The sequence below is a fragment of the Notechis scutatus genome, chromosome 1 (assembly GCF_049901735.1).
Source record: "Notechis scutatus isolate UNSWTSFEM ecotype Mainland chromosome 1, rNotScu1.2, whole genome shotgun sequence".
Classification (NCBI taxonomy): domain Eukaryota; kingdom Metazoa; phylum Chordata; class Lepidosauria; order Squamata; family Elapidae; genus Notechis; species Notechis scutatus.
In genome coordinates, this window is record NC_142009.1 from 299,234,613 (window position 1) to 299,262,182 (window position 27,570).

The window sequence follows — 27,570 nt, forward strand, 5'->3', positions numbered from 1 at the left end:
ATAAGTATTATGGTACAAAGTGGCCATTTAAATGCTGCTTATTTTCATACATTTGAAATAATTTTTAAATATTTTTTACTTAAAATATGAAGGAATTTCAAAAATATAATACATCCTTTCTCAACATTCTGTAATGAAGTAAAAATCAAGTGGTAATTATAAAAAGTAACACTGAACACAACGCATACAAAAAATAAAAATATAACAAATTGACACTTGGACATCACTTTACAAGTCTTCATACTTTACTTGCTAAGAATTTAGCAGCTGATACAATCATATTCTGTTGATATCAGCTGATGGAAACACAGTAAATTAGATACCTATCCAGAATCCTTCCAGTGAATGAGTTCAATTTCACTTGATTGTTCAAACCAAATTCAATCTATAATTAGTACAATGATATAACCATTAAGGTATTCAGTACAACTGTGATCATTAATGACAAAAACAGCTTGATACACATACACACTTTTCTATTCATCCCAAAAAAAATTCAAGAATATATTTCCATTCCAAAAGGGATTGCTATACTAATCTGATGCAGGGCTGTCAAAGTGGCAGCCCGCGGGCCAGATGCGTCACATGCAGGCCATGCCCACCTCAGCTCCGCGAAAGGGAAAAACATTCAATATGTCATGTGACAGCAAGGTGACACTGAAAGTTTGACATCCGTGTACTAAATTATCATAAACATTAATAAAGTATTATATTGAGAAAATCCTGTACAATTTGTCAATCTAAGATTGCAAACATCAGCTGAAAGAAGTCCTGGATGGCTTTTCCTTTTCAAAAAATGCTCGCATATGCACCTGAGTGTCATTTAGACACATGTCTATATATACCTGACAAAAGAAACTATTAAGATTCTCCATTTATAACATCAATGGACCCCAATTATCTCTCACATATGGAAATATAAATACACCCATATGTATACAGTATTTTCTTCAGAAAGGAAAAAAGAAAGGAAAGAGAAAGAAATGGAAGAAGAAAGAAGGAAGGAAAGAGAGAGAAAGAAAAGAAAGATAAATTTAATTAGTTTTGGGGTGGGGGATTAAATCCAAATCCTGTTTGACAGACTCTTTGAACTCAGTTCTTGTTTTTTTGAGCAGATCATAGTTAAGGAAATTGCACTTTTCTTTGATGTGTGAAACATCACTAAGTTATTAAGTAGGGCTCAGATAGCGGTAAAGGACTGTTTCGGAACAGGACAGAATAACAGAGTTGGAAGGGACCTTGGAAGTCTTCTTCAGGCAGAAAACTGTACCATTTCAGACAAATGGTTGTTCAATCTCTTCTTAAAAACTTCCAGTGTTGGAATATTCACAACTTCTGGAGGCAATTTGTTTCACTGATTGTTCTGTCAGGAAATTTCTCCTTAGTTCTAGGTTGTTTCTCTTCTTGATTAGTTTCCATCCATTGCTTCTTGACCTGCCTTCTGGTGCTCTGGAGAACAGTTTGAGTCCCTCTTCTTTGTGGCAACCCCCAAGATATTGGAACATGCTATCATGTCACTCCTAGTCCTTGTTTTCATTAAGCTAGACATACCTAATTCCAGCAACCATTATTTATGTTTTAGCCTCCAATCCCCTAATTGTCTTTGTTGCTCTTCTCTGCACTCTTTCTAGAGTCTCAACATCTTTTTTACAACATGGCAACCAAAATTGGATGCAGTATTTAAGTGTGGTCTTACCAAGGCACTATAAAGTGGTATTAACATTTCACATGACCTTGATTCTATCCCCCCCTTAAAGCAGCACACTGCTGGCTCATATTTAACTGATTATCCATTTAATTTTGTTAAATAGAGCGCAATGTTCAAGTTGGTCAAGATCCTTCTGTATATGAAGCCTATCTTCTGGAGTGTTGGCTATTCCTGCCAGCTTGCTGTATTCTCCCTGTTCCCACCCCTTTTTATCCATAACAATAGCATTAAGCAGAGAAAAATTATCCCCCGATTTTCCAAGGATTTTGCGTAACACACTGAACCTACAAATTAACCACACAGTACATTCTCATATCATACACCAAGCAATAGTTTCACGAGTTCGACTTAGGTAAAAGTAATAAAATGTGTTTATCTTCCTAATCAAAGACAATAATTAACGGCTATTGCGAAATAAAATTATGTTAATTCTATTTCTCCAAGTAATTTCCTCTGCAGTGTTTGTGAAGTTCAAATCACGAACTATCAACATATGAAATTTGTTGGTTCTGCACTCTACAAAAAACTGCAACTTTAGCATTTTTCATGCCACATAACGAGAGGAAACAAGTCAGAAACCCCTAATGTTCCCGAAAAAGAGAAGTGAATCAAGAACGAAGGCAGATAAATCAGACGTAACCCGCAACCCCGGAAAGTTTCAGCAGTGATTGCTGGCGCTGAAATGTTTGAGTTTCCTTGCTAGCCTGTTCTCTTCTCCGAGACAGGCGAGAAACACCCTCTCTGGCCCTTCAGGCAGTTGCTTAGTCGCCTTTGCTTCGCCAAGGACCTTGATTAGCGTTGCTGGGCAAAACTAAGCCGAGACGCCGGGCCTAAGTAGGAGGGGAGGGGGAGTGTTATCGTGGCGTTATTTGTCGTTTTCCTCGCTTATGGGGCTGGAAATGGACCCCTTGCTCCACGCCTTGAGTTATTTCAGGCGGAGGAAATTCCAACTCTGTTCGGATCTGTGTTCCCAGGTGCTGGAAAAGGAGCCTGGCGATCAGGTAATGAGAGACAGGGCAGGAGCTGGACGCGTGGATGTGATGTTTGCGAGGTCAGGAAAAATGTGGAACTGGGCCTTGGGTGGATGCCTTGATTTACTAACCACTCTCTCTTTTTTTGTATATCTGCAGATCTTTTTGCTTTTCGGCGCGAGCGTTTTTTAAAATCGTGTGTCTTCCTTTCATTTCGTATTCTGTGTGGTGAATTAGCTGGAATAAGATAATAATCCATAGGGTTTTAACTCCAGCAGTGCTCATAACTGGAATCCCTACCTCCCAATATGTCAATTCATAAAGGAAGAAAGATTCTAGTTTATTAATTTATAAAAAAAAAAAAAAAAAAAAAAAAAAAAAAAAAAAAAAAAAAAAAAAAAAAAAAAAAAAAAAAAAAAAAAAAAAAAAAAAAAAAAAAAAAAAAAAAAAAAAAAAAAAAAAAAAAAAAAAAAAAAAAAAAAAAACAAAAAAAAAAAAACCCCTGGCCGATGCCCCTTTAACAACCACTCATTCAGCCACGGTTCAAACTTGTGATGACACTGAACAAATGGTCAGTCCTTAAAATTCCAGCTGTTGCAATATCCTGAGGTCCCATGGTTTCTGGCTTCCTACAAGCAATCAAGCAGCAGCAGGAGGTTGCAAATGATGATCGATCACATGATGTCCTCACTTAACAGTGATGCAGGGTTTAACTGGCAACTGGAAATGCTACCCTGTTTCTCCAACAATGCGGCCTCCCCCAGTAGGAAGTCCCAGCATGTTTTATAGGCATGAAATGAAATTAAGGCCTATATTAAAACATGCGAAATGGGGGGGAATGGTTTGCCATTAGGAAGTACTTTTGTTGCACACCTGGATATGGTGCTGCCTGCATTGACCCCGATACGAAGTCCCCCACCAACGCCAAGGTCAACATCCAAGCCGTCGCCGCCCGCCCACCCAAAGATGCAAGGGGGGGAAATTAAGTCACCCCCGAAAAGACGCCCTAGCCATTTTTTCAGGACTCAAAAAAAAAATAAGACCCAGCCTTATTATATGAGAAACACGGTAGATATGCTGTCACTAAGCAGCATGGTCATGTGATGTGCTTTATGACTTGCTTAGTGACAGCAATGTCAGTTCCGAGTTATCATTAACTGATGGTTAATGGAATGTGTGGATGACTGGGCGACAAGGGAAAGAAATACAGCCTATCTGATAAGAGAAGGGAAGCCTGCAATCAATTAATGATCAGACAAAGAAACTTAGGAACCCTCACTCCAATTGATCAGACTCTTAAAAGTGTCTGCAGGCAGTTTGTACTTTTAGACTTGCAAAACTGATGTCAGCCATCCCACGTAAACCAGACAGGACACACAACTAGGTGAGCTAAATGTACTTTATTATGAGGCTAAATTAACAGAACCTGGCATGTCTGAAGTTACAAACATACTATAGTTTCTTGGCCTATGAGCTCTAGTTCTGTGTTAGGCATGAAAGCCAGCTGAGTGACTTTGGGTCAGTAAATCAGCCCAACCCATCTCACAAGGTTGCTGTGGGAAAAATAGGAGGAAGTAATATTAATATGTTTGCCATCTTGAGTTATTTGTAAATTAATAAAGGTGGGATGAAAATCTAATAAATAAGGATAGCATGTAAGGCAGGTGCAAAGTATTGCCCCACCTGTTGTATCACAAGAAGTTTGTTCAGAGGCCTTTATTAGGACTGTCAGATCTAAACTGCAAAAATCCAGATGATCATAGAGAGGAGCAGAGCATTATCAAAAACTCTTACCTGGCCTCTATGCAATAATGCTAAACGGTGGTTTATTTAACTGTAATTTTAATAACTGTAGTAGTCTGATACAAACAATGTTTTTAAAAACATACAAATTACAGTTTCTTTATACTATCTTACTCTATGTCAAAACCCAAACCAACCACATTGTATCTGAGCTTGATGTGTAAACTGCAAATAGGTAACTATCTCTCATGATGTAATTAAAACTAAAATGTTATATATGATAAAAGCTAATTACTTGCATATCTATAGCAAACATTGAAATTGATAAAGCCAAAGTAACAATATGTTTATGATTATGTTGTCATTTTCCACCTAGAGATTCTCATAAATTTGGTTAACTGAAATGCAGAACCATATTAAAAAGAGCCACAGGCCAACAGCATAACCAGGTTTTGATGGCCTTACAAAAAAATTAAAAGGGATGTGGCTAATCTAATTTCAGGAGTAAGGATGTTCCATAAGGTGGGTGCAACAACAGAGAAGGTACTTCTGGGGCTCATCAATGTAGGTCTTTAGCTGTTGGTACCTGCAGCATGCCTTCTCTGTGAGATTGAGGTAGTCCGTTGTAACAAGGGGGAGGCAGTTCCTCAGAACTCTATTTAAACGTATTCTGCTGAAAAGACAAAGCTATTTGTTGCAGAAACTGGTTCCGAACTATAATTCTTTTAAATATATAAGTGACTTATCCATACTACAGAATTGCTACATATCTTACAAGATCTTCAGAGCGTTAAATGCTGAAATATAAACATAAGCACTAGATCTATTTCTGATGATAGATAGATAAAGATAGATAGATAAATTTATTGTCATTGTGCTCAGGAACCTGAGAACAACGAAATAAGGTGCTCTTTCGCAACATACAACTAAACAACACCAAAAGACATATACAAATAACAATATAAAACAAATTAAAACAGATAACAATTAAAAACTGTACAACCAGGATATATATATGTTAAGACCGCCAGATTCATAACTCTGCATTTAACCTGATCACAGCACTTGGGTAAAAGCTACGTTGAAATCTACTTTGATTGGTTATGGATGGGTGGTGCCTAGTGCCAAGTAATGTATTATGAATTTGGAAAGAAAGTGAGATTAAGCTGCTCTTCCTAGAGTAATCTTCCTTTTTTAGGCCAGCAAGCTATCTAAATCAAAACTGCCCTCACAAAGACAAAAGCTCTGCCTTTAGCATGCTGTAATGTTCATTCAGTGATTATTCCTGTCCTGTACACAATAAGATTATACACTTTTGATAAAGCAGTGTTAAATCTATGGCTCTCGTATTATATCACCCTTTCTATATGCATAGAATGCATACTTATGTTTCACCACTTTCTTTTAGGAATTGCTAAAAAAGGGCATTCTGGTTTTTCTAAGTGTACTGTTTTAATGTAGACTTGCTATTTGTCTTTCTAATTCAATTTTGTTTTTTGTTTTGTTTATATTTAGTATACATTCTAATTTTATATATCTCTTGTTTTCAGCAAAAAGTCCATAAGGGATTTCCAGTCACTGATAAATATAATTGTTGATCTTTTTCTAAGCAATTTTGCCATCTCTGCTAAGTCCTCTCACCTTTACCAATCATTTCTCTGTTGTGAATATTTAAGAATCTTTCCATTTTTTCCGCATTGAATAGTCTGGCAGGGTTTTGGGGTTTCTTTCTTCATTCTCTTTCTTTATACCTTCATCCATTTTGTCTTTCCATAGCTTTAATGACATAGTCCTATTACATTTATCTTATTTTGTAAATCACATTGGGTCCCCCCGCTTTTGATATCAGACAATCAACATAGGCCTGGTCTGTTTATTTTATTCCACATAATACCAAAAGCACTCTTGCCAAAGTCTTTATCTTTCTTTCACATTAATACTGTCCCCTTTATCCATTTATAACATTCCTAGTCAATATTTTGCTGTTTTTTTTTTAAATTAAGGCTTTAAAAAATGTATGTACACTGAGAGCATTTGCACCAAGACAAATTCCTTATGTGTCCAATCACACTTGGCCAATAAAGAATTCAGTGTGTCGGTGTGTAAGGCGTTGTTTTCCTCTTTGTTTTACTTTCTGAAATTCAGAAAGAAGGCTGACTCATCTAGAAGCAGCTATATGAATCCATTCTTAAGCATGATCATGTTGAAGAGTGCATTGTGACTTCAATTAAAAGTGCTTCTGATACTAGAGAGCAGGATTCAGGAAATGTAGCAGGATTTCCTTTTAAGTAAACATACTTTATTTAAAATTATTTTTGTGAAAGGATCTAAATCAGCTATTACTGCCAGTAATAATCTTTCATTAACCTTACTAAACTCATTGTAGCTTCTTTGTTTATAACTGTAGCATGACCTAAAAGGAACATGTTTCTGTCTTAACTATCTTGGTTGATCATCCTGATCGCTTGCCTAATCTGATTATTGTTCTTTATGTTCCATGTGTCAATTTAAAGACCAGGAAGCAGTACTGACTTATAGTACTGGAGTACATAAAGAAAAATAGGTGAAGTATTTATGTTGAATTGCATAATTTTATGGTTTTCTATGCAAATGTACATGTTTTTATTTTCAGATTTTGATTTTAAAGTTTCTTAGCTCATCCTAATATTTCACTGCTGATTTTACTTTCATGCCTTTTGAAGACAACATGAGTAATAATATACAATGAAAAGGTGGAGAGGCATTACCAGACCCTCACTTGACACCCCCCCACCTGACCCGTCACAAGACCTGCTGACCACACGAAGCCCTTATGAACAGAAGCACACTGACACTGACATTCCCTAAACTCTGCTGAAGATGTTACCTACCCTGGTAACAAAACGTTTGGAAACCAACCCACAAGATTGGAGAACAAATCTTCATTCTTATAAAAGACAGTTAAATGCTTTACTACTTAACAAATGTTTAAATGTATTTCCCCAGCATTTTGTTCCCTTATCAAAACCGATAAAATTCTTTAGATTACTGCAATGCTCTCTTGCATGAGTCTGCCCTTGAATTGCACCCAGAAACTTCAATTAGTCCAAAACATGGCGGCAGTTATGAGTGTCCTTAGGTTTGCACTTATAACACCTCTGATGTGTCAGCTGTATTGGCTCATAGTTTCCTTCCAGATGCAATTTAAGGTAAATATCACATTCATATTAAATATCACATGTGGCCTAGTTATCTGCAGGCAGGACCACCTTTCCGTTAGGATACCGATCCATCCTGCTAGGTTAAATATTGCCACCTTGTGGGAGGTAGGAAGTGAGCCTTTTCTATGGCTTCCCTGCCCTGAAGTGTTGGCAGGTGTTTACTTCTCCAGCCTTCCATAAAGCACTGTGTCAACCCTGGAGCCATCTGAAGATTTGGCTTTTCTAACAAGCACTGGGATAACATGAGGTGACTGTATATTGGAAGCTTGACTTTGGTACCAGGTTTTTTTTAATGTGTTTGGTTTTTATAATTTTAATATGGTTTTTATATTTTAATTTTTGATTTGGAGCCCCAGAGTTTGTTATAAAATGGACAGATACATAAATGTTTTAAATAAATATATAAGCCTGTGAGAGATCTTGCAAATAGTATCAAATTCATTTGATACTTCTTTGTTCCTCCAGACAGACTAGTATTTAAAAAAAACTTACCTAGTAATTTATACAACTTATGTATTCATTTTCTAATAAATTCTGGGAAAAATATATGAGATTAAGCACTTCATTTATTATATTTTATTGATTTAATATAAACGTTTAAAATTGTTTACTTAGACTTAGAATAACTTTTATTGTCACTTTGAATGTACACTGATCAGCCTACATTAAAATGAAATTTCATTGCACACAGCTCTCAAAGGATCACCACTTCCAATATACATTGCATAAACCTGACAAAATAAATCAATAAATAAAAAATTATGCGTATACCCACATAATGACACTACTTTCAAAATATATGTATTTGAATCTGCATTACATCTGAGTTTATATTTTGCCAAAATATAATTTTTGTTTGATTTTTCATTATGTGAATACAGCTTTTGTGGTCTGTTAGTTATGATTTATGACAGTACGTTGTGTTTTATTCAATAAACCATTTTTAAGGAAAACTGGATTAGTATGTATGAGGCCTAACTATATATATAAAATTTATAAATCAATAATTGTTACTTACTCAGTGACTGAGTTTATATATAAAACTAAATTAGGACATTTGGTAAAAGAAAAATTAGTGGCCAAGTTGCACATAATAAATCACATTATGGCTTAGGACTGAGAAATAACAGGCATATATATATATCATCAAGCTGCCTCTTTGCCAAGAGAAAGGAAGGCCTCTTCATTTTTCGTTTATATTAGGTATACTTTTGTTTTAAAAAGAAGCAAGATTCACTAGGATTCTGTATGATTCCCATTTCACAATTTTAGTATATATTCGCTGCCTTGAGTTATTTATAAATATAAAGGTGGGATAAAAAATGTAAAAAGCATTATACGGAAGCAGGGTTTTTTGGCTATCAATGTTTTCATATATTGGGACTATTAAAATCCTCTCAACCTTTTGGACATATTTAAATGACTTCATATAATTAGAATTGTATTACAAAATAAATATTATATAGGCTCAATTTATTTTGATACAAAAATTGTATTTTCAGTAGTGAATGAATCAGTACAATAAAGCAGGCCTGTAATATATGCTCTTCTCCAACCAGGTCCTTTATTAAATTTGTTATTTGTGCTTAAAGCAGATAAATGTCCACAGTGCCAGGATAAATTAATGCACAAGATCAGCATATTATTCCTAGATTGATGTGTTGTTTCTGAAGATGTCTGGAAAGAATGGGGGAGGAGGCAACTTGGGATCTTAGTTGGCTTCATTGCTTCAGAATCTGGCTGCTAAAAAAAAGCTTACTAGGAGTGATCACATGATACTGTATGAAGCAGCAGCATGCAACATAAAGTCAGACTGATTTGTATGGAGTTCTAAAATGCATATATTTATTTATCTATTCAATTTCTATGTCAATTCATTCTCAGTCAATGACTCCTGGTGGCTTACAATTCAAAACATATGACAGATATATTAAAAACATTTCAAAACAATAAAACAGTAAGACCAATAGCAACTCTAAAAACATCCAAATTAAATATACATATGAGGAAGATGTTTGCCCAGTTAGCAATATAGCTAGGAAATGGGACCCTTGATGCATTCAGCACCCGAGGGTTAGGAATACAGGTAGTCCTTGACTTACAACAGTTCACTTAGTGACCAACGTTACAATAGCACTGAAAAAAGTGACTTATGACCATTTTTCACACTTAGGACCGTTGCATGATCATGTGATTTACATTCGGATACTTGAAACTGACTCACATTATGGTTGCAGTGTTCCAAGGTCATGTGATCACCTTTTGCAACCTTCTGACAAACAAAGATTAACTTAACAAACATTACTAATTTAACAACCACAGCGATTCACTTAACAAATGTGGCAAGAAAAGTCATAAAATGGGGCAAAACTCACTTAACAAATTTTTCACTTAGCAACATAAATTTTGGACTCAATTGTGATCATAAGTGAGGGAATACCTGTATAGCCAGGTTTTTAGGGCCTTGAGAAAGGTTCTCCGGAGGGAGAATGTTCCATAGAGCAGGGGCCACTGCAGAAAAAGCTCACCTTCCGATCCCCATAGCCAACATTTTTGGCTGACGGGATCTGCAGCATGCTCATTCTTCTCGGCTTCGTTGGATGGGTACAGATGCTTGGAAAAGGGTGATCTCTCAGGTACCCTCATCCTAAGCTGTGGTGGGCTTTAAAGGTAACCATGAGCATCTAGAATTGCACCTGGTGTTACCTATGCCTTGTACCCAGCATCATTTACTTTCTGCTCAGCTACACAAATCCTTTTATTTCCCTATCAATATGTAATTAAATATTCAGTAGTATCAACTACAGATTCTGCCTAATTTGAAATGGAACACTTTCTATTGCTTATAGGTAAGGGAGGAAGTAGAGTACATGATAAAAACATCCCCCCCTTCAAATTTAATATTGGGAGTGGCTGAGCGTTTGTGAATGCGTTCTTTGCATTCTTCTTGAGGTCCTCCTCACATATTTCTCTAGATGTTCTGAGATGTTTTCTACATAATTGCCTTGCATTGAAGACTATAATGCAGCCAAGACTCAATATCCCAAAGCCCATTTGCTTTTTTTCTTTTCCCACAAGTGTGAAATAATCTACTGCTGGCCTATTGTGTTCTATTTGAATTTTAAAACATTGAATGTATTTTGTAGACATTTTAGTTTACTGGGCTTTGTTTCCTCTCTGTCTTTATTTTAGGCTGCATGGTGTTTAAAAATGCGAGCGTTAACAGAAATGGTTTATGTGGATGAAATTGAAGTGGATCAGGAAGGCATAGCTGAAATGATGCTGGATGAAAATGCAATTGCACAAGTTGCACGTAAGCTGCATTTATATTTGCTCCAAAATATCTTACAAGAAGCAATTCATGATTCCCTCCTGATGATACCAACATTCCTTTTCAATGGTTCATTTCTTTTTCCCCTAAAGCTGATCTGTGAAACGAGTGGCTGCTATCAATTAAACCAGTGGTTCCCAAAGTGGGCGGTATCACACCCTGGGGGGCAGTGGGATGCCTTAGGGGAGGTGCTAAGAGGCAAGGGGGCTGGCAGGGGGGCACTAAGAGGCGGCAGGGGGCGTTCGAGACTCTGCAGGGTCACCCCATTGACTGTTGCACTGCTCAGGAGCCGCCGCCTCGAATGTGGCAGCTCTGCTGCACCGCATTGTAATGGGCTCCAGGAGGAGGAGGAGGAGGAGGGGATGGAGTGAAGTGCAGTAAATTTGACTGTGCTGCACAGGTGCTGCAAGAGCAGCAAACAGCCATGGAGCCGGCTGTGGTGGGGCCTGGAGGGTGCGCACGAGAGGAGAAGGAGGGGAGAGGGAGGAAGGAAGTCTCCGCCTCGGCTTGCGCTCATTCCTCAGCCAACCTGGATTTCCAAAAATTCGCCAAGAAGAAAGAAAAGAAGCTTCTCACACTCTTGCAAAGCCCTGCATGCTCTACTCTTCGCTATCCTTTTTTCTTCCTTCCTTTTGGAAATCCGGGCTAGCTGAGGACTCCCCCTCCTCCTCCTCTTGTTCTTCAGCCAGCCCAGATTTCCAAAAGGAAGAAAGAAAAGGGGACAGCAAAGAGCCCAAGGAGAGCACGCAGGGCTTTCCAAGAGAGAGAGAAGAGACACAGACAGGGAGCGAGAGAGAGCGAGATACACAGAGAGAGAGGGAGAGATACAAATGGAGGGAGAGAGATTTGGCTCAATTCAGCTCTGTCTGCTCCCCTCTCTCTGTCTTTGCCCAGTTTTGCAAGGATTCAGCAGCGATCTTAAGCAGCAACCTCGTAGCACTGTGAGGTAAAAGCCTGACTGTCACTCCTTTTGGAATGCAAGGTTTCCAGAGACAGAAAGAACGTGGCCAAATTTCCTTACAGTTATTCCCTGGTTGTGGGAATTGGGAAGAGGGGTGGGGAGTGGGGGAGAAGGAGGGAGGAAGAGGCATAGAGAGAGAAAAAGAGAAAGTTAGAGGAGAGAGAGAGAGAGAGAGAGAAGGAGAGGGAAAGAAAGAAAGAGATGAGAAGGAGGAAAGGGAGAGGGAGATAGAGGGAGAAAGATAGAGATGGGAGAGGGATGGAGGAGAGAGAGAGAGAGAGAGAGAGAGAGAGAGCAACCTGTTCCCCATAGAAAACACAGAAAACCACAAACCTGGGGGGGGGTCATGTGACTCAGTAGGAGTGACATTGAGTTGCCATGCCCACCCATGTCTTGGGGTTCCCGGTGTTTTGTTTTCTGTGGGAAACAGGTCCAAATGGCTCTTTGAATGTTTAAGGTTGCAGACCCCTGACCTAGGGGGAGGCAGAGGAAGGGGGGCTTTGACCACATGCCCAATATCCAGGATCCTGCTCAGCCAAGCCCGCCCCTCTTTGTAGTTGCCTTGCCTGACAGCAAGTTCACAGGGTGCCCCTCCTGCCAGGGATCAACCTCCCAAACTGCCCCCCCCTCTCAGGGCACTCACGTCGTAGAGGGCGGTGCTGTTCCCTCGTTCCTGGAGCAGGGCAGGGTTGAGGAAGCCCAGGGCAGGCAGCTTTGCTTTACTTTCCCAAAGTGCCGCCGCTGTTGCGTTCTGTCTGTCTGTCTGTCTGTCTGTCTGTCTGTCCGTCCGTCCATCCAAAAGGTCTGTCTGCCTGCCTGCCTGCCTGTCTTTCTGTCTACCTACCTACCTACTCACCTACCTACCTACATATCTACCAATATCTACCCACCTACCTACCTACTTATCTACCTACCTACCTACCCATCCATCCATCCAAAAGGTCTGCCTGTCTGTCTTCCTACCTACCTACCTACCAATACCTACCTACCTACCTACCTATCCATACATCCATCCAAAAGGTCTGTCTGTCTGTCTTCCTGCCTGCTTGCTTGCCTGCCTACCTACCTACCCATCTACCAATATATCTATCTACCTATCTATCTATCTACCTACCTGTCTCTCTCTCTGTCTCTCTATCCATCCATCCATCCATCCATCCATCCATGTTCAAAGCGCCGGCCCTGCAGGCACATTGGGAAAGTAGAACAAAGCCAGTCTGGGAGGGGGATATATATATATATATATATGGATCTTTGGTTATTGGGTTTCTCCGTATTGAGTATCTAATATTGATATCTCATTATATCAGGCTTGTGTCTTCGCTCTGTGCTTCTGAGGTGATTTTCCCACTTCATTATAGTTGTGCTTTTAAAGTTGTAGCAACAAGATCCATACAGAATCTCATCTGAAAACATATCATCAGGCTTATGTATGTATGTATGTATGTCTGTATGAGTCAGACTTTTTACAGTTATATATATACAGAGAGAGAGAGAGAGAGAGAGAAAGTTCACAGACTCAAATGCCATCATCACTGATTGGAAATGAGGATCTCTAGTTTAGTCTGAGGTCCTTTCCACATTGAAACATCTTTGCCAGAAAAATATATATATATATATATATATATATATATATATATATATATATATATAACACACACACACACACACACACACACACACACACATGGTACCATATATATATATATATATATATATATATATATATATATATATATATATATATATATATATATATATATATATTACCATATATATATATATATTACCATATACATATGGTATTCGGCTTTGTTTGGGTATTTTCCCACGTCATTATAGTTGTGCTTTTAAAGTTGTAGCAACTTTTCGGCAGAATCTCATCTGCCATCATCAGGCTTCTGTATTGTGTTCGTCTGCGAGTCAGACTTTTACAGTTATATATATACACAGAGAGAGAGAGAGAGAGAGAGAGAGAGAGAGAGCGCACACACACTCCCTTCTAATCCTGCTGGAGCAGGTGATTGGACTAGAATAGATATCTCGTTATCTTTCTCCTCCCTCTCTCCTTCTTTATTTCTTTTTCTTTCTGTCCCTTCCATCCCGCCCTCTTTCTTCATCTGTCCCTTTTTCTTTCTTTCCCTTTTCTCGTTCTTTTCTTCCTTCTCTCTTTCTCTCTCTCTTTCTTTTCTCTCTCTCTTTTTCCCTCTCTCAGGCTCACCCCATTGACTTGGTGCACTGCTTCGCTCAGACTTGCTTGGGCAAATCCCTCCAGTGCAGTGGGCTCAATGGGGTGGACCTGCAGGGCTGGCACCTAAAACGCGACAGTGGTGGCACGTTTGAAAAGTTGAGCAAAGCCAGAGGTCGGTAATTTTTCCTGCAAAGAATCACAAAAGTTTCTGGGTTGTGCACAAGAAGGGACACACATGTCAATGCAATTCAGCAACATAAAATAAAGAAATACAAATAAAACAAATCAACAAGAATCGGCAAAGCATCTCTGATTAGATTTTATTCACTGCTAGAATCTAATCAGAGATGCTTTGCCGATTCTAGTCCAATGACCTGCTCCAGTAGGATTAGAAGGGAGTGTGTGTGTATGTGTGTGCATGGCTGTCAAAACTCCAAAAACAGATCAAGTAGCTCTGGGGAGGCCAGTCAGAAATTAGAACACTTGCTAAACAACCCGCCATTAAGTGAGGACCACTTGTATTTGGTTTGCCAGTCACCTGGCCACGCCAACCCAGTCACATGACCACCAAACCACACCTACCCGGTCATGTGACCAGCAAGCTACGCCCAGCCAGCAAGCCACGCCAGTCAGTCACATGACCAGCAAGCCACGCCCTCAAATTAGGCCACGTCCACAGAAATTTAAATCCCACCCCTGGGTGGGGGGCACTGAGGATGAGTTTCTAGCACAAAGGGGGCGGTGGACTGAAAAAGTTTGGGAACCACTGAGTTAAACTAATATCTTGTATTTTCTTTTCTTTAAAATTATTATTTTCAGTTTTGATAAAGTAATATATTTTTATTTCAATTAATATTGCAGTTTTAGAATTCAAGCTTTCATTTTGTGTTAAAACGTTCATATGCCTATAAAATATCAGTTGTCTTTAGTGAGTAAATAATCTTCATGTATACTTTGTATTTGATCAATACAGCAACAAGCTAAGAAATTGATTTTCAAGAAAAATCCCCAATGCACTAATGAAAATGTCCAGTTTTAATTACTTTATTATGAATGTAATTCCAGCACTTCACAGGTAGCATTTTGTTTGCATAAGGGAATTATCTTCTCTTTACAGTTTTGATTCTGAGTCCAATTATGATGTTGTGATTAAATGAAGCAGTGCTTTTTTAAACAAAAACAAAAAAATAGCAAATAGATTTTATTTGTGGCACTTCACTATTGATCTGTACTTTGCATCTTCTCTCTTTGGGTTTTATTTAAAAAAAACCTGGGAGAGGTAACCAAAAGATAAATGGCAAAAGAAACATATATAGGAAAGTATCTATAAATATCATGATTTTGTTTGTTTTATTTTGTTTGTTTGTTTAATAGGACCTGGTACTTCGCTTAAAATACCTGGAACTGGTCATGGCGCTGGGCCTAGCAAAGCTATCAGGTACTATACTTAGTTTCTTAGTGAGGTTAACTGAGTTATTTTTTCCTTGTACTTAAGTGATAAATCATCACACAGAATTATAACAGAGAAAATAGATGTATTTTATTTCTTATGTTTTGAGACTAGCTGATTTGAGCTTTTTGTAATTGTCATCCTGATGGCAACTACTATTAAGTTCTTTTCATTTGAACTGGTTAAGATAAGCTTTAAGGGCTGGTGTTTTTTTCTTTCTCCCTCTTGAGCCCTTTTCATTTTGCCCTGAATTTTGTGTATTGTAAGCCTGAGAACAGACAGGAGTTATCTAATTATTTATATTTTTAAGTTACTTTAAAAGTCTTCTTGCCAAAGAATGGAATTAAAATTTTAAAAAATAGTCTCTTTAAATACATTTTATAGGAATCATAGCAGTTCTTTATAGCTCCTTTGTGGTTTTTCCTATATATTCAGAAATGCCTGTCAAGTTATAGTCATGGACTGAACTTTGGGTCAAGAAATTACTCAGCTGTGTTTTATTAAATAGACATATAAAATACATTGTTAATTTTTTTTTAACCCCCCCTCCCAAATTACAAGTGTGATATCTAGTTTGAAATCAGTTTTCCAGACTACATTCTATGAAATACCATCAGAAATTTAATAAAGTTCTGTGAAAAAAACCATCATTGATTGCTTTTTGTATTATAAATGGACAACTAGCTGAAGGAGAGATTCAATCTATTTATTAATTTTTTTCTTTAATGTTTTTTCTTGCTCTAATAGGATGCAAACTTAAAATTATTTTTGTTCTCTATAGTGGGACAAAAAGTTCTGGGATATTTTTCTGTCTCATTATGGATGACAAACCCACAATTTTGTTGTAGTCCTTAATGAGATAAGAAGCTACTCAAGGACTAATAGGTGTGCATTTTCTCAATATATTCAAAGCCCAACATGTTCTATAGCCAAATAAGTTTGGGAATACATTACAAGCAGTAAAAATGTGAACAAAAATAGCAATACAGAAAGAGGTATCACATTGTAAAAGATAACATTGATGATCTCCCTCAAAAAAATAAGAATTATGTAAGTGCCATTTACTGGGGTAGTGAGTAAATCCTATAGGAATGTCTGCTTAATAATGAGAAATGTAATATATGATTTCGTGCACAGAAAATGGAATTATATACACATGCATCTATATTAATAGTTTCATATGGCAATCCGTACTTTTTGATTTTGCAGATAGTAATAAGTGCTTCTGTTTTATCATTTTATCATACTCTTCCATGTTTGGATCATTTCAGGCCAGTGACACAAACAGGGCGACCCCTGACAGGTTTTGTACGACCTAGCACACAGGCTGGGAGACCAGGTAGCATTGAACAAGCCTTAAAGACTCCAAGAACTGCTCACACTGCCCGTCCAATGACTAGTGCTTCAGGGAGATATGTCAGGCTTGGAACAGTAAGGATCCTCCTACATTTGTACTCTTGGAAATTGGAACTACATGTATACAGCATAGGAAGATTATTAGGGTTATTTTCCCCTTCATACTTTTTTTTCTTCCTGCTATATTAATAACTTACTAAAACTAATAGCATCTTTGTTTGTTTTCATGATCAGACTTTTGAAAAATATGTGTATTCTATATAATACTAATAGACTTTGCTTATTATTGCTTAAAGATCAAATGTTCCACAAAATACACAAACAGCCATTTATGCACAGTAGTGAGGAAAAAATAAAATGTGGTATTATAATCCTGTAAGCCCCACTGTATTTAGCAATACTTATATCACACATCTTTGATTAATAAATAAATGAACATTCTTTCACGGTTGCCTTTTCTTGAATTTTCAAACAAATTATAGTTGTTTTTTTACAGTTTGGTACCTGCTCTACATGTTACGAATAACAAATGATATGTTCCATATTTTTCTGTGCCCTTTATTATTTCTATTTTATTATCCTCATTATGTTGATTAATACTTGTAATAACTTTTTAAAAAATTAGTAACTTTTCATTCCACCCCAGTGACCTTTATTATTGGGTAGCTTAGACATGTTAACAGTAGAAGGAAAATGTGAAGCGAATTTTTTTTTTTTTCCAAAAAGGGAGATGCCTATTGATTAAACTTTACTGAGGGTTGTCCGAGTTATATGACTCTGGGTGCGTACTGGAGAGTCAATTTCTTATTAAGCTCCATCGCCGCTGTTGCTTATGAGGAGTGGATAAGAGTCTAGTTGACTCAACTCTAGGAGCAGTGGCAAGAGCTGGGAATTGTGCAAGTGTCACAATTTATTCTCGTGTATTATTTTTTATAAGGACCATATTGGTTTCTCAGAGTTGTATATTTCATTCAAATATGGTCTGTTGTTTAGTTTGATACTTTTTCCCACTATAGGCCTCCATGCTCACAAATCCTGATGGTCCTTTCATCAATGTGTCTCAACTGAATTTAAATAATTATGCTCAAAAACCAAAGTTGGCAAAGGTATGTGCTTGTTTAATATTGATGTGTTCATTTTAAATCCTTTCCTGTTAATTAAAACAGATGTTAATAGCTTTTGTGTTTTTACTTTTTTTTTTCCAAAAGAGAGATGCACAAATTCAGTATAGTGCAATTTCTCAGCCATGATAAAGCAATTATCAGCCCCTGAGTAGAAAGACGCATGCAGCCTGCACTAGGCCTCTCAGGGCCTCTCCTATACTCCTGAGACCCCTGTATTTCTTATCTTACCGCCTTTCCATTCAGGAATGAAATTCCTTCCTGCCAAAATCCAAGCAATATTTTCAGCCCCTGAGTGAGGAAAGACACTTGCATGCATCCTGTGCCAGGTCTCTCAGGGCCTCCCCTACACCCCTGAGACACTCTGTACTTCTTACTTTACTGCCTCTCCATTCAGGGCTGAAAATGCTATTTTGATTTCAATTCCCTGCCATCTCCAGAGGCTGGGTGAAAGAGCTCCCTCCTGAAGGATTTCAGTTCCATGCCTACTTAAAGGATTTCAGCTCTGTCCAAGCAGGCACAAAGGATTTCAGCTCAAACTGGAATGCTTCAGTAGAGAGCTTTCCGCAAAAGGATTTCAGCTGTATGAAAGCAGACATGAAGGATTTCAGTTCCATGAAATCAAGCATGGAGCTGAAATCCTTCTGCAGGGAGCTTTTTTTCAGCCAGCCTCCTAAGATGAGAGTGTATTCTCTTGGCAGGTTGCAATAGCTTGCACCCTTCCCTACCTGTTTTCCCATTGGTTTTCTGGAGAAGCTGGCAGAGAAGATTGTAAATGATGATCACATGATTATGGGGCACTTGGCAAGTTATTGTAAGTGCAAACAGAACAGGTTGCCAAGTACCCAGATTGCAATCATGTGACTGCAAGATGGTGATGTGACCTTTGGCAATGACTGGATGTGCTTTACAGCAGTGATCCCCAACCTTTCTTATGCCGCGGCCCGGTATCCCCAACCTTTTTTATGGCGCGGCCCGGTACCGGCATTAGCTGGGCGCTGCCATCTTTTTTTGATGAAAAAGTGCTTCCGGTGACCTCACCGGAAGCACTTTTCATCAAAAGATGGCGGCTAGCGCTTCAGTGAGCTTTTCGGGTAGAAATGGCTTTCTACCCGGAAAAGCTCACGAAGCTACTAGCGCCGCCATCTTTTTGATGAAAAAGTGCTTCAGGGAGCTTTCTACCGGAAAAGCTCACCGGAAGCACTTTTTCATCAAAAAAAGATGGCGGCACCCAGCAAACCAGCGGCCCGGTAGGACTTGTTCCACGGACCGGTGGTTGGGGACCCCTGCTTTACAGGGCATAAAACACCCTTTCTTAGGCTGTTGTTAATTTGAACCATTGTACATTGAGGACTATCTGTATTTACAATATGATCAGTTGTTCAAAGCAAAAGTTGATCTTCCAAGATATTTTTTAGAGTTTCCAGTAATGAACACCCCCACTTCTTTTTTGATAAATAAAGTAACAGCAACACATAAAAGATATCCCATTTCCCTGGCTTTCTCCCAGACTTTGGAATAGAATGATGTGTCAGCCTCTATCAACTAATTGGTTGCTTGATTTTGGGATTATATATTGTATTTTCCTTTGGGGTGTTTATATTTTGGTATTTGCACATTTTCCTTTTAATTGTAAACTGCTCCTAGTCATTGGGAATCACATGGTTTATACGTTGTAATTAATTAATTTCAGATGTAAGATTAAGAATTCTTGCCTAATAAGGCAGTAACATTACATAGATTTTTAAAATGTGAATTCTTTATTGCATTCAATATTTTTATTAAATCTTTTAATTTTAAATGAGCTAATAAAATACTTATTTCTAAATGTAAGTAGATCTTATTTGCCTCCAATTTGATGACATATTTTACATTTGTTTTTTCATAGGCTTTGTTTGAATACATTTTTCATCATGAGAATGATGTTAAGAATGTAAGTATGCTTATTTTTAAAAGGTTAATGTTCTTTCTGTTTTTATTTTGAGTGTGACATAAATATGTAAGAGTTGAAGAAAATAGTTCCTTATTTCTTTCATCCAGGATAATGGTTATTGCATTTTCTTACTTCAGAAAAATATACAATGTATTGCTTTTGGTTGAGTTCAATTATTCATGTTAAATAATTTAAACTTAATTTATTTTTCAAATAATTTTGGTTTCCCTAAAAAACAGTGGTCAGTTGAAATCAACAGATGGTTTCTGAAATCAACTGGTTTCTGAAAACAGTTGCCATTAAATCAATGTCAGTTCAGATAAGGAGGGAAAGATACAAAACAATATGAAAAGAAAAAGGAAATAGTATTGGAGTATTTTCATGAACTCTATAAACAAGAAAATATGAGTAAAGAGAGAATTAAGCAGTATTTAGAGGAATAAAATATTCCAATACTATCAGAAGAAGAAAGGGAAAGATTAAATGAAGAGATTACTATAGAGGAAATAAAAGAAGCAATTAGTAAACAAAACAACAACAAAACTCCCAGAACAGATGGTTTACCTGCAGAGTTATATAAAAATTTAGGTGAAATTCTTGACCCAATTCTTTTAGAAATTTATAATGAAATACTTCAAGGGGCAGAGCTACCAAGGTCGTGGAGAGAAGCATACATCATATTAATACCGAAGGAGGGCGCAGATATCACCCACATAAACAACTATAAACCAATTTCTTTGTTGAATGCCGACTACAGAATATTTATGAATTTAATGGCTGAGAGACTAAAAAAAATATTAAGTAGATATATACATACTGATCAAAATGGTTTTCTTCCAACAAGACAACTTAAAAACAATACAAGAACAGTACTAGATATCCTGGAATACTATGAGGCTCATCCAGAAAAATAGGCTACACTTGTTTTTCTGGATGCTCAAAAAGCCCTTGACAAGGTAAATTGGGAATTGGAACAAGTAAAGAAAATGAAATTACACACACTTGAATAGACATATAATTAGATGTTCATTATTAAAGGTGTGGAAAGAAATTAAACACAAACATTATATGAAGATTCCAGGATGGGTTTCTGTCATGGAGGCATTGATCCACCCCAACGCACTAGAAACTGGAAGAAAAATTATGTATTATGATGTACTAAATTCCCAAGGAAGATTAATGATGAATCAAGAAATTAGAGAGCAAGGGATGAAAATAGAATGGTGGCTATATTTACAACTCAAGGCAAGATATAAAAAAGACATGGAAGAGTTTGGAATTGAGATAAAACCGAATCAATTAGATAAAATATTGGAGGGAACAGATGAAAAATTAATCTCAAAAATGTATAACCGCACAGTACAGCTTTATATGTCCATATCATCTGCATATAAGCTTCTGCTAACTCCCTCCTTACTTATTTTTTGTTGAAAATTAATTCTACACTACTGATATTTAATTTCTATATAATTGTTAATAGGAATAATACTGGGAACTAGCATTCATTCTTTACTTTCTGATTCTTAATTGTCTAGAAATAATCTAATTGCTTACATATCTAAATATGACATTGAATACTGGTAGTATATTGATACCTGATGGTATCAATGCTGGTTAAATGCTGGTTAAGTCATTAAAAATCACCTCCCAGCCTTATCAGTATATAAAACACATAAGCAATTATATGTTAGTCCGTCCCTTCTTCCCCAATTCCCATCCAGGATTTTAATCCATGGTATCATTCAGGTTTCTTGATGCTTTTCTCAAAACAATTTATTGTATTAAAAAAAGTGGTTCATTTATCTAAACTGTTGTAAGTTGCTTTTCATTAAGGACATGCTTTATTTATATAAATAGAGGAGGCTATAGTGAATTATGGATGTGATGTGTTCCTTAATGAAAAATTGGAGCAGATGAGGGATTAGGCAAGTATTTATGCCTTTGCACAAAATGCTGAATTTGTAATTAACTACACACAATTTGTAAACCTTTTCAGTATTTAATTATGCATGTACTAAATGGTTGGAATGATCCAATTTAAGAGGAATCCAACCCTAACAGGAATTAATACTAAAAATGAAAAATATTAAATTATATAGGTGGTAGAGCGATTTTAGCAATTTTTTAAATGCCTTGATCAAGAAAGCTGCCAGGTTTGAATAGATTAAAATTATGGCATCAGTAATTCTTTTGCCATTTCAACTCATGAGGCAAATTATAAAAGGGGAAAATCTAGCATATTTATCTGATTTAATCTTATAGTTTTTTTACAACTTGCTAAATATTCATTGTATATGTTTTTTCTCCCAAAATTGAAGATGACCTTTGTAAATTTGCTTCCCTTTCAAGGCTTTAGATTTGGCAGCATATGCTACACAGCATGTCCAATTCAAGGACTGGTGGTGGAAAGTACAAATTGGGAAGTGTTATTACAGGTAAACTAGGAACCGAATTTGTCTACCTTTTTATCCCATCCAATTTTATGTCATATGTGAATTAGATAAATGCTCCCTCCACCATTCATCTAAATAATTAATAAAAGTGTTGAAGAATACAGAATTCAAGATTGAATCCTGTAGTATTCACTTTATATTTTTTCACAGTTGGATGAACAAACATTAATGAGCACTTTTTGAATGGAATGTTCAAGCAAATTTACTAAATTATCATCCAACCAGCCCATACTTTGCTAACTTGCTAATTAGACTGCCCTGGGATACTTAAGGGTACCTCAAGTGATTTGCTGAAGGCGGACTATTCTGTAGTTTACTAAATTCCCACTTTTTAAAAAAACAATGGGAACAATGTTTACCGCCTCAATTGTTTAGCACTTCACCCATTTCATAGGATTTCATAGGATATATAAAGTTCAGCTAAAAGCACCAGCAAGTTTTTTCAATATGTTATGTTGTCATTTATCTAACCCTGGAATTTTAACTCATCTAAATACATCTGAATACAAATATATTCTCAACTTACAACAGTTCATTTTGTGACCAAAGTTACAACAGCACTGAAAAAAGTAACATGACCTTTTTTCAGAATTATGACCTTTGCAGCATCCCCATGATCATGTGATCAAAATTCAGATACTTAGCAACTGGTTCATATGACCACTGCCGTATCCCAGGGTCATGTGATCAATGTTTGTGACCTTCTAACAAAGAGAATCAGTGGAATTTACTTAACCAGGTTAATAACTTATCAACTGCAGCGATTCCCTTAACAACTGTGACAAGAAAGGTCATAAAATGAGGAAAAACCCACTTAAATGGGTTTAGAAATTTTGGGCTCAATTGCCGTAAGTCAAGGACTACCTTTGTGTGTGTGTGTGTGTGTGTGTGTGTAATTATGTAATTAATATATATAAAATTATTATTTGTTTTCTTAAGTTTTCGCGGGTACTTACATGTATGGTATTCAGCTTTGTTCGGGTATTTTCCCACATCATTATACTTGTGCGTTTAAAGTTGTAGCAACGTTTCGGCAGAATCTCATCTGCCATCATCAGGTTTCTGTATTGTGTGTGTGTGTGTGTGTGTGTGTGTGTGTGTGTGTGTGTATATATATATATATATATATATATATATATATATATATATATATATATATATATATATATGTGGATCTTTGGTTATTCGGGTTTTCTCCCACGTAAGATTGGAAGTATCTAGGCAACGTTTCGATGAAGTCTCATTCATCATCTTCAGGCTTCTGTCTTCAGCTCTGTGCTTCTCAGAGTGACTCTCTCAATAGGCTGCCCCAAATTCAAATCTGAAACTACTGTAAAGTCTGACTCACGAGCGGACACAATAACAAAGCCTGATGATCAGAAAACAAATATATATATATATATATATATATATATATATATATATATATATATGTATGTATGTGGGAAAATATGTATGTTGTATGTATGTATGTATATGTGTATATATATATATATATATATATATATATATATATATATATATATATATATATATATATATATATATATATATATTCTGAGGTTCTCGCGGGTATTAAAAGAGATGACACCTCCCGCCTACCAGCCATTTGGAAACCCGCCCTCATGAACAGACGAGTACCTAACATGAAGAATGGCACCAGACCCACACCCACCAGAGCCACACAAGATGCCACCACCACACTTCCACGTAAAAAGCAGACTCACACCCACACAGAAGATGAGACACGACCACGGACCAGAAGCCGCACTGCAGCTGCATCACTACCCACGTCAAACCCCTCCGAGCCATACATGAAGCGAACTGACCCCCACCATGAAGATGCAGCACGACCACGAACTCGAAGCCAAACAGCAAGATCACAGCTCACCAGCTCAAATCCCCCAGCAACTAAGACTAACCTGAGCACAACCAAGCCCCACCTGAACAGAACACACCTCCAGCCAATCAGAACACAGCCAACCCCCAACCAATCAGAACACAGCCAAACCCCTACCAATGAGAACACACCCCACCCAATCAGAACACAGCCAAGCCCCCACCCAATCAAGTCACACCCCACTAGCAGTTAAAAGGAAGAAGCAGCTGCAAGCTCACATCACTCTGAGAAGCACAGAGCGGAAGACACAAGCCTGAAGATGATGAATGAGACTTCATCGAAACGTTGCCTAGATACTTCCAATCTTACGCGGAGAAAACCCGAATAACCAAAGATCCATATATATATATATATATATATATATATATATATATATATATATATATATATATATATATATATATATATATATATATATATATATATATATATACACACACACACACACACACACACACACACTCAATTGCAAGTTTTTATATTGCCCTTTCATTTTACACTTCATAATTGTTTGGTAACATGTCTCCTTTTTAGAAGAAAAACAGCTAAAATAGAAATTATATCAATTCTTCATTCTGTATTTTCTTTATTTAGTAGCTACTTTTATATTATTTGGAACATAAAAAATTATCTCATTTTGATATTTAGCCTTTCTAATTTCATTTTTACAAGTCATGTAAATTGTAGAATATATATTCTCATTTTTAGTGGTTATAATGTATAATTATTATAAAATATAACCCATTTACTACTAGCTTGTTGGCTTTAACATACTTTTCATTAAAAATTTCTCCAGACTAGGATTATACCGTGAAGCAGAAACACAATTTAAGTCAGCTCTCAGACAACAAGATATGGTAGATACAGTATTGTACTTGGCAAAAGTAAGTTGGGATTTGTAATTAAAAAAATATTATTTTAGACAAATGGTTTGGAACTCTTGGGTTATAATTTATAATTTATAGTTTTTGCAAGCTCATTAAAATAATTAGTTTTTCAGTTGCTAATGCTTTTTTAATATCCCATAAGAATGAATAATTGGTTAGCTTTTTCTACTGCTGTTTGCAACACCTGGGTAAATCTAGTTTTAGAATGTCATTGCATTGCCTGTTTAGCTGTGATGCTGGCTGCAATAGAAATATTTCTGTATGGGTTTTTTTAATTTGTTCAAGAATTTGGAAAGGATTGTAGTAAAAACGAATTTCTTTAGGAGACTGAACTCAAATACCTAACATGCATATACATGGGGTGAGCGACCCCATGTATATGCATGTTAGGTATTTGAGTTCAGTCTTTTAAAGAAATTTGTTTTTAATACAATCCTTTCCAAATTCTTGAACAAATTTTAAAAAAAACAGCTGATAGTCTACCTTGTCTCTTTACAAATGGCTAGAATACCGTTAAAAGTCAATATGTATACATTGGGGATAGTACCTATCCTTAGACTTAGTAACCAGCATTTTCTAGCTGGCATCAGCAGGTGCCTTTGACAAGACTATACTACTGTCCTGTCACTCTTGAAAGTTCACTGCCTGCCGTGTCCTGCTGAAGGCCTAACAGAGAAGCCCGTTATCTTGGGGCTGGGGGCTGGGATGTAACTGGTGATTTCATGGGTTGGAATGAATGAACTAGTTCTGCAGATGGACACAAAACAGTTGCATTAAATATTTTTAGAGAAGTAAAAAAGAATGGTGGTATAGTGTTGTGGCATTATCTGAATTTTGTCCTGGAACATAAGTAGAGGTAGTGTCAAAATGTCTTAACATTGATGGAGCTACACCCATTTATTTGCCCAGGTATATTCCCGCTTGGATCAGCCTCTGACAGCTTTAAATGTTTTCAAACAAGGGTTAGAACGATTTCCTGGAGAAGTTTCCCTCCTTTGTGGTATGGCCAGGATTCATGAGGTATGCAAATCAGGTTTTTCTCCTGCATCAAGAGGACAATTGATAAGTATGCCTTCAAATAGTTTTTTGCTTTAAATTCCAATACTAGATGTGCAAATAAGTTAATGCTAAGGAGGCAGAATGTGAGAACAACTTTAAGACTAGGCTTGTGGCTTCTTTGTTCTAAAATGTAAGAATAGAAGAACTGACCCATTCTCTAGCTTTAGCAATTCCTCCTAGTATTTCTAAAACTGTTGCAATAGCTGTAGGTATAAAATCTAAATACAAGGACTGAAATTTGGTATGTTTTAGTTTATTACTGAGTTATATCTCTTCTAGCTTCCACTGAAGTAGCTGCTTATAGTTCAGTTTCAGAGAAACATCCATGCTTGGACAAAGGAGTCATTATCAGGTCTTTTTCTAGTATTCATTGTTTCAAACAATAAAGACAGGTAGAACTTAACAAACTAGTTGATTTTTTTTGCAGCTTGCTAATGATTTCATGGGTATTGGGAGAATGGAGGGCCGCAAGTACATTAGTAAGAATTATTGCACAGTACAATTATTTCAGAGATTACAAAATGGTTAAGAGAATCCTTGTGTGTGGGACATGAGATGTTGGATTGGCACCAGGGGGATTTGTGTTCTAGTCTCTCCTCAGCCAATGAAACTCCCTGGGTGACTTTCTCTCTTAGCCCAAACTACTTCACAGGGCTATGGTTGTGGGGCAAAATAGAAGGAAGTATTGTAAAATTTAAATATAACAAGTGCATAAATTTTTTTAGAGAAGCCTTGTTCTTTCAAAGGTTGTTGAAATGAAGAGTTATGCAACTAAAGTTATAATGGAAATTTAGAAAGCCTTGAATGTTTTTCAGTTAAAAAATTTTTATCCAAAAAAGTTTGCCTTCCCACATATATATGAATGTCAATATTTTCTCCTTGTTAGAGCTCCCAGGCTTTGGGACTGGGAAGCACTTAGATTTTTCAGAGAATATTATGAATATGCTTATAAAGTGAGTGCTTGGGAAGGAGCACGTCTGTTCTGACCTAGGCTTCCCCCAACAGCACAAAGCTGAGTCCATGTCCCAATAAACCACTTTTATTTGATTTACAATGAATTTCCTCCAACAAAGTCCTGGCCAACAGTCTTTCAGGATAGTTCCCAATTAAAAACCTTTATCAGGCTTGGAGAGTGTCCAGGCCTATATCTTTCAGATGCCAAAATACTTGGCAACATGCCGGAGTGAACTAATTGTCTCCTGCAAAGCCCCACTCCCCTTTTGCTCCTCTTTTATACTCTAGGGGAGGGGGCATTCACCATCCACTTGTGGCTTTACTCCCGAGTCGTGGGTGCGTGCCTGCCTGC

General features: G+C 36.9%; 1 protein-coding gene across 1 annotated transcript in view; it reads left to right on the forward strand.

Moving 5' to 3' along the window:
• The first annotated feature begins 2,403 nt into the window (after window positions 1-2,403).
• TTC8 (tetratricopeptide repeat domain 8) overlaps window positions 2,404-27,570 on the forward strand; it is a 33,806-nt gene continuing 8,639 nt past the window's right edge. Inside the window, exons 1-9 of the mRNA XM_087952056.1 lie at window positions 2,404-2,709; window positions 10,815-10,935; window positions 15,480-15,543; window positions 16,827-16,986; window positions 17,928-18,017; window positions 19,921-19,965; window positions 22,315-22,400; window positions 25,115-25,202; window positions 26,115-26,225. Of these exons, the coding sequence (XP_087808182.1) occupies window positions 2,596-2,709; window positions 10,815-10,935; window positions 15,480-15,543; window positions 16,827-16,986; window positions 17,928-18,017; window positions 19,921-19,965; window positions 22,315-22,400; window positions 25,115-25,202; window positions 26,115-26,225 (879 nt within the window). The 5' untranslated portion in view covers window positions 2,404-2,595. The remainder of the gene's footprint in view (window positions 2,710-10,814; window positions 10,936-15,479; window positions 15,544-16,826; window positions 16,987-17,927; window positions 18,018-19,920; window positions 19,966-22,314; window positions 22,401-25,114; window positions 25,203-26,114; window positions 26,226-27,570) is intronic.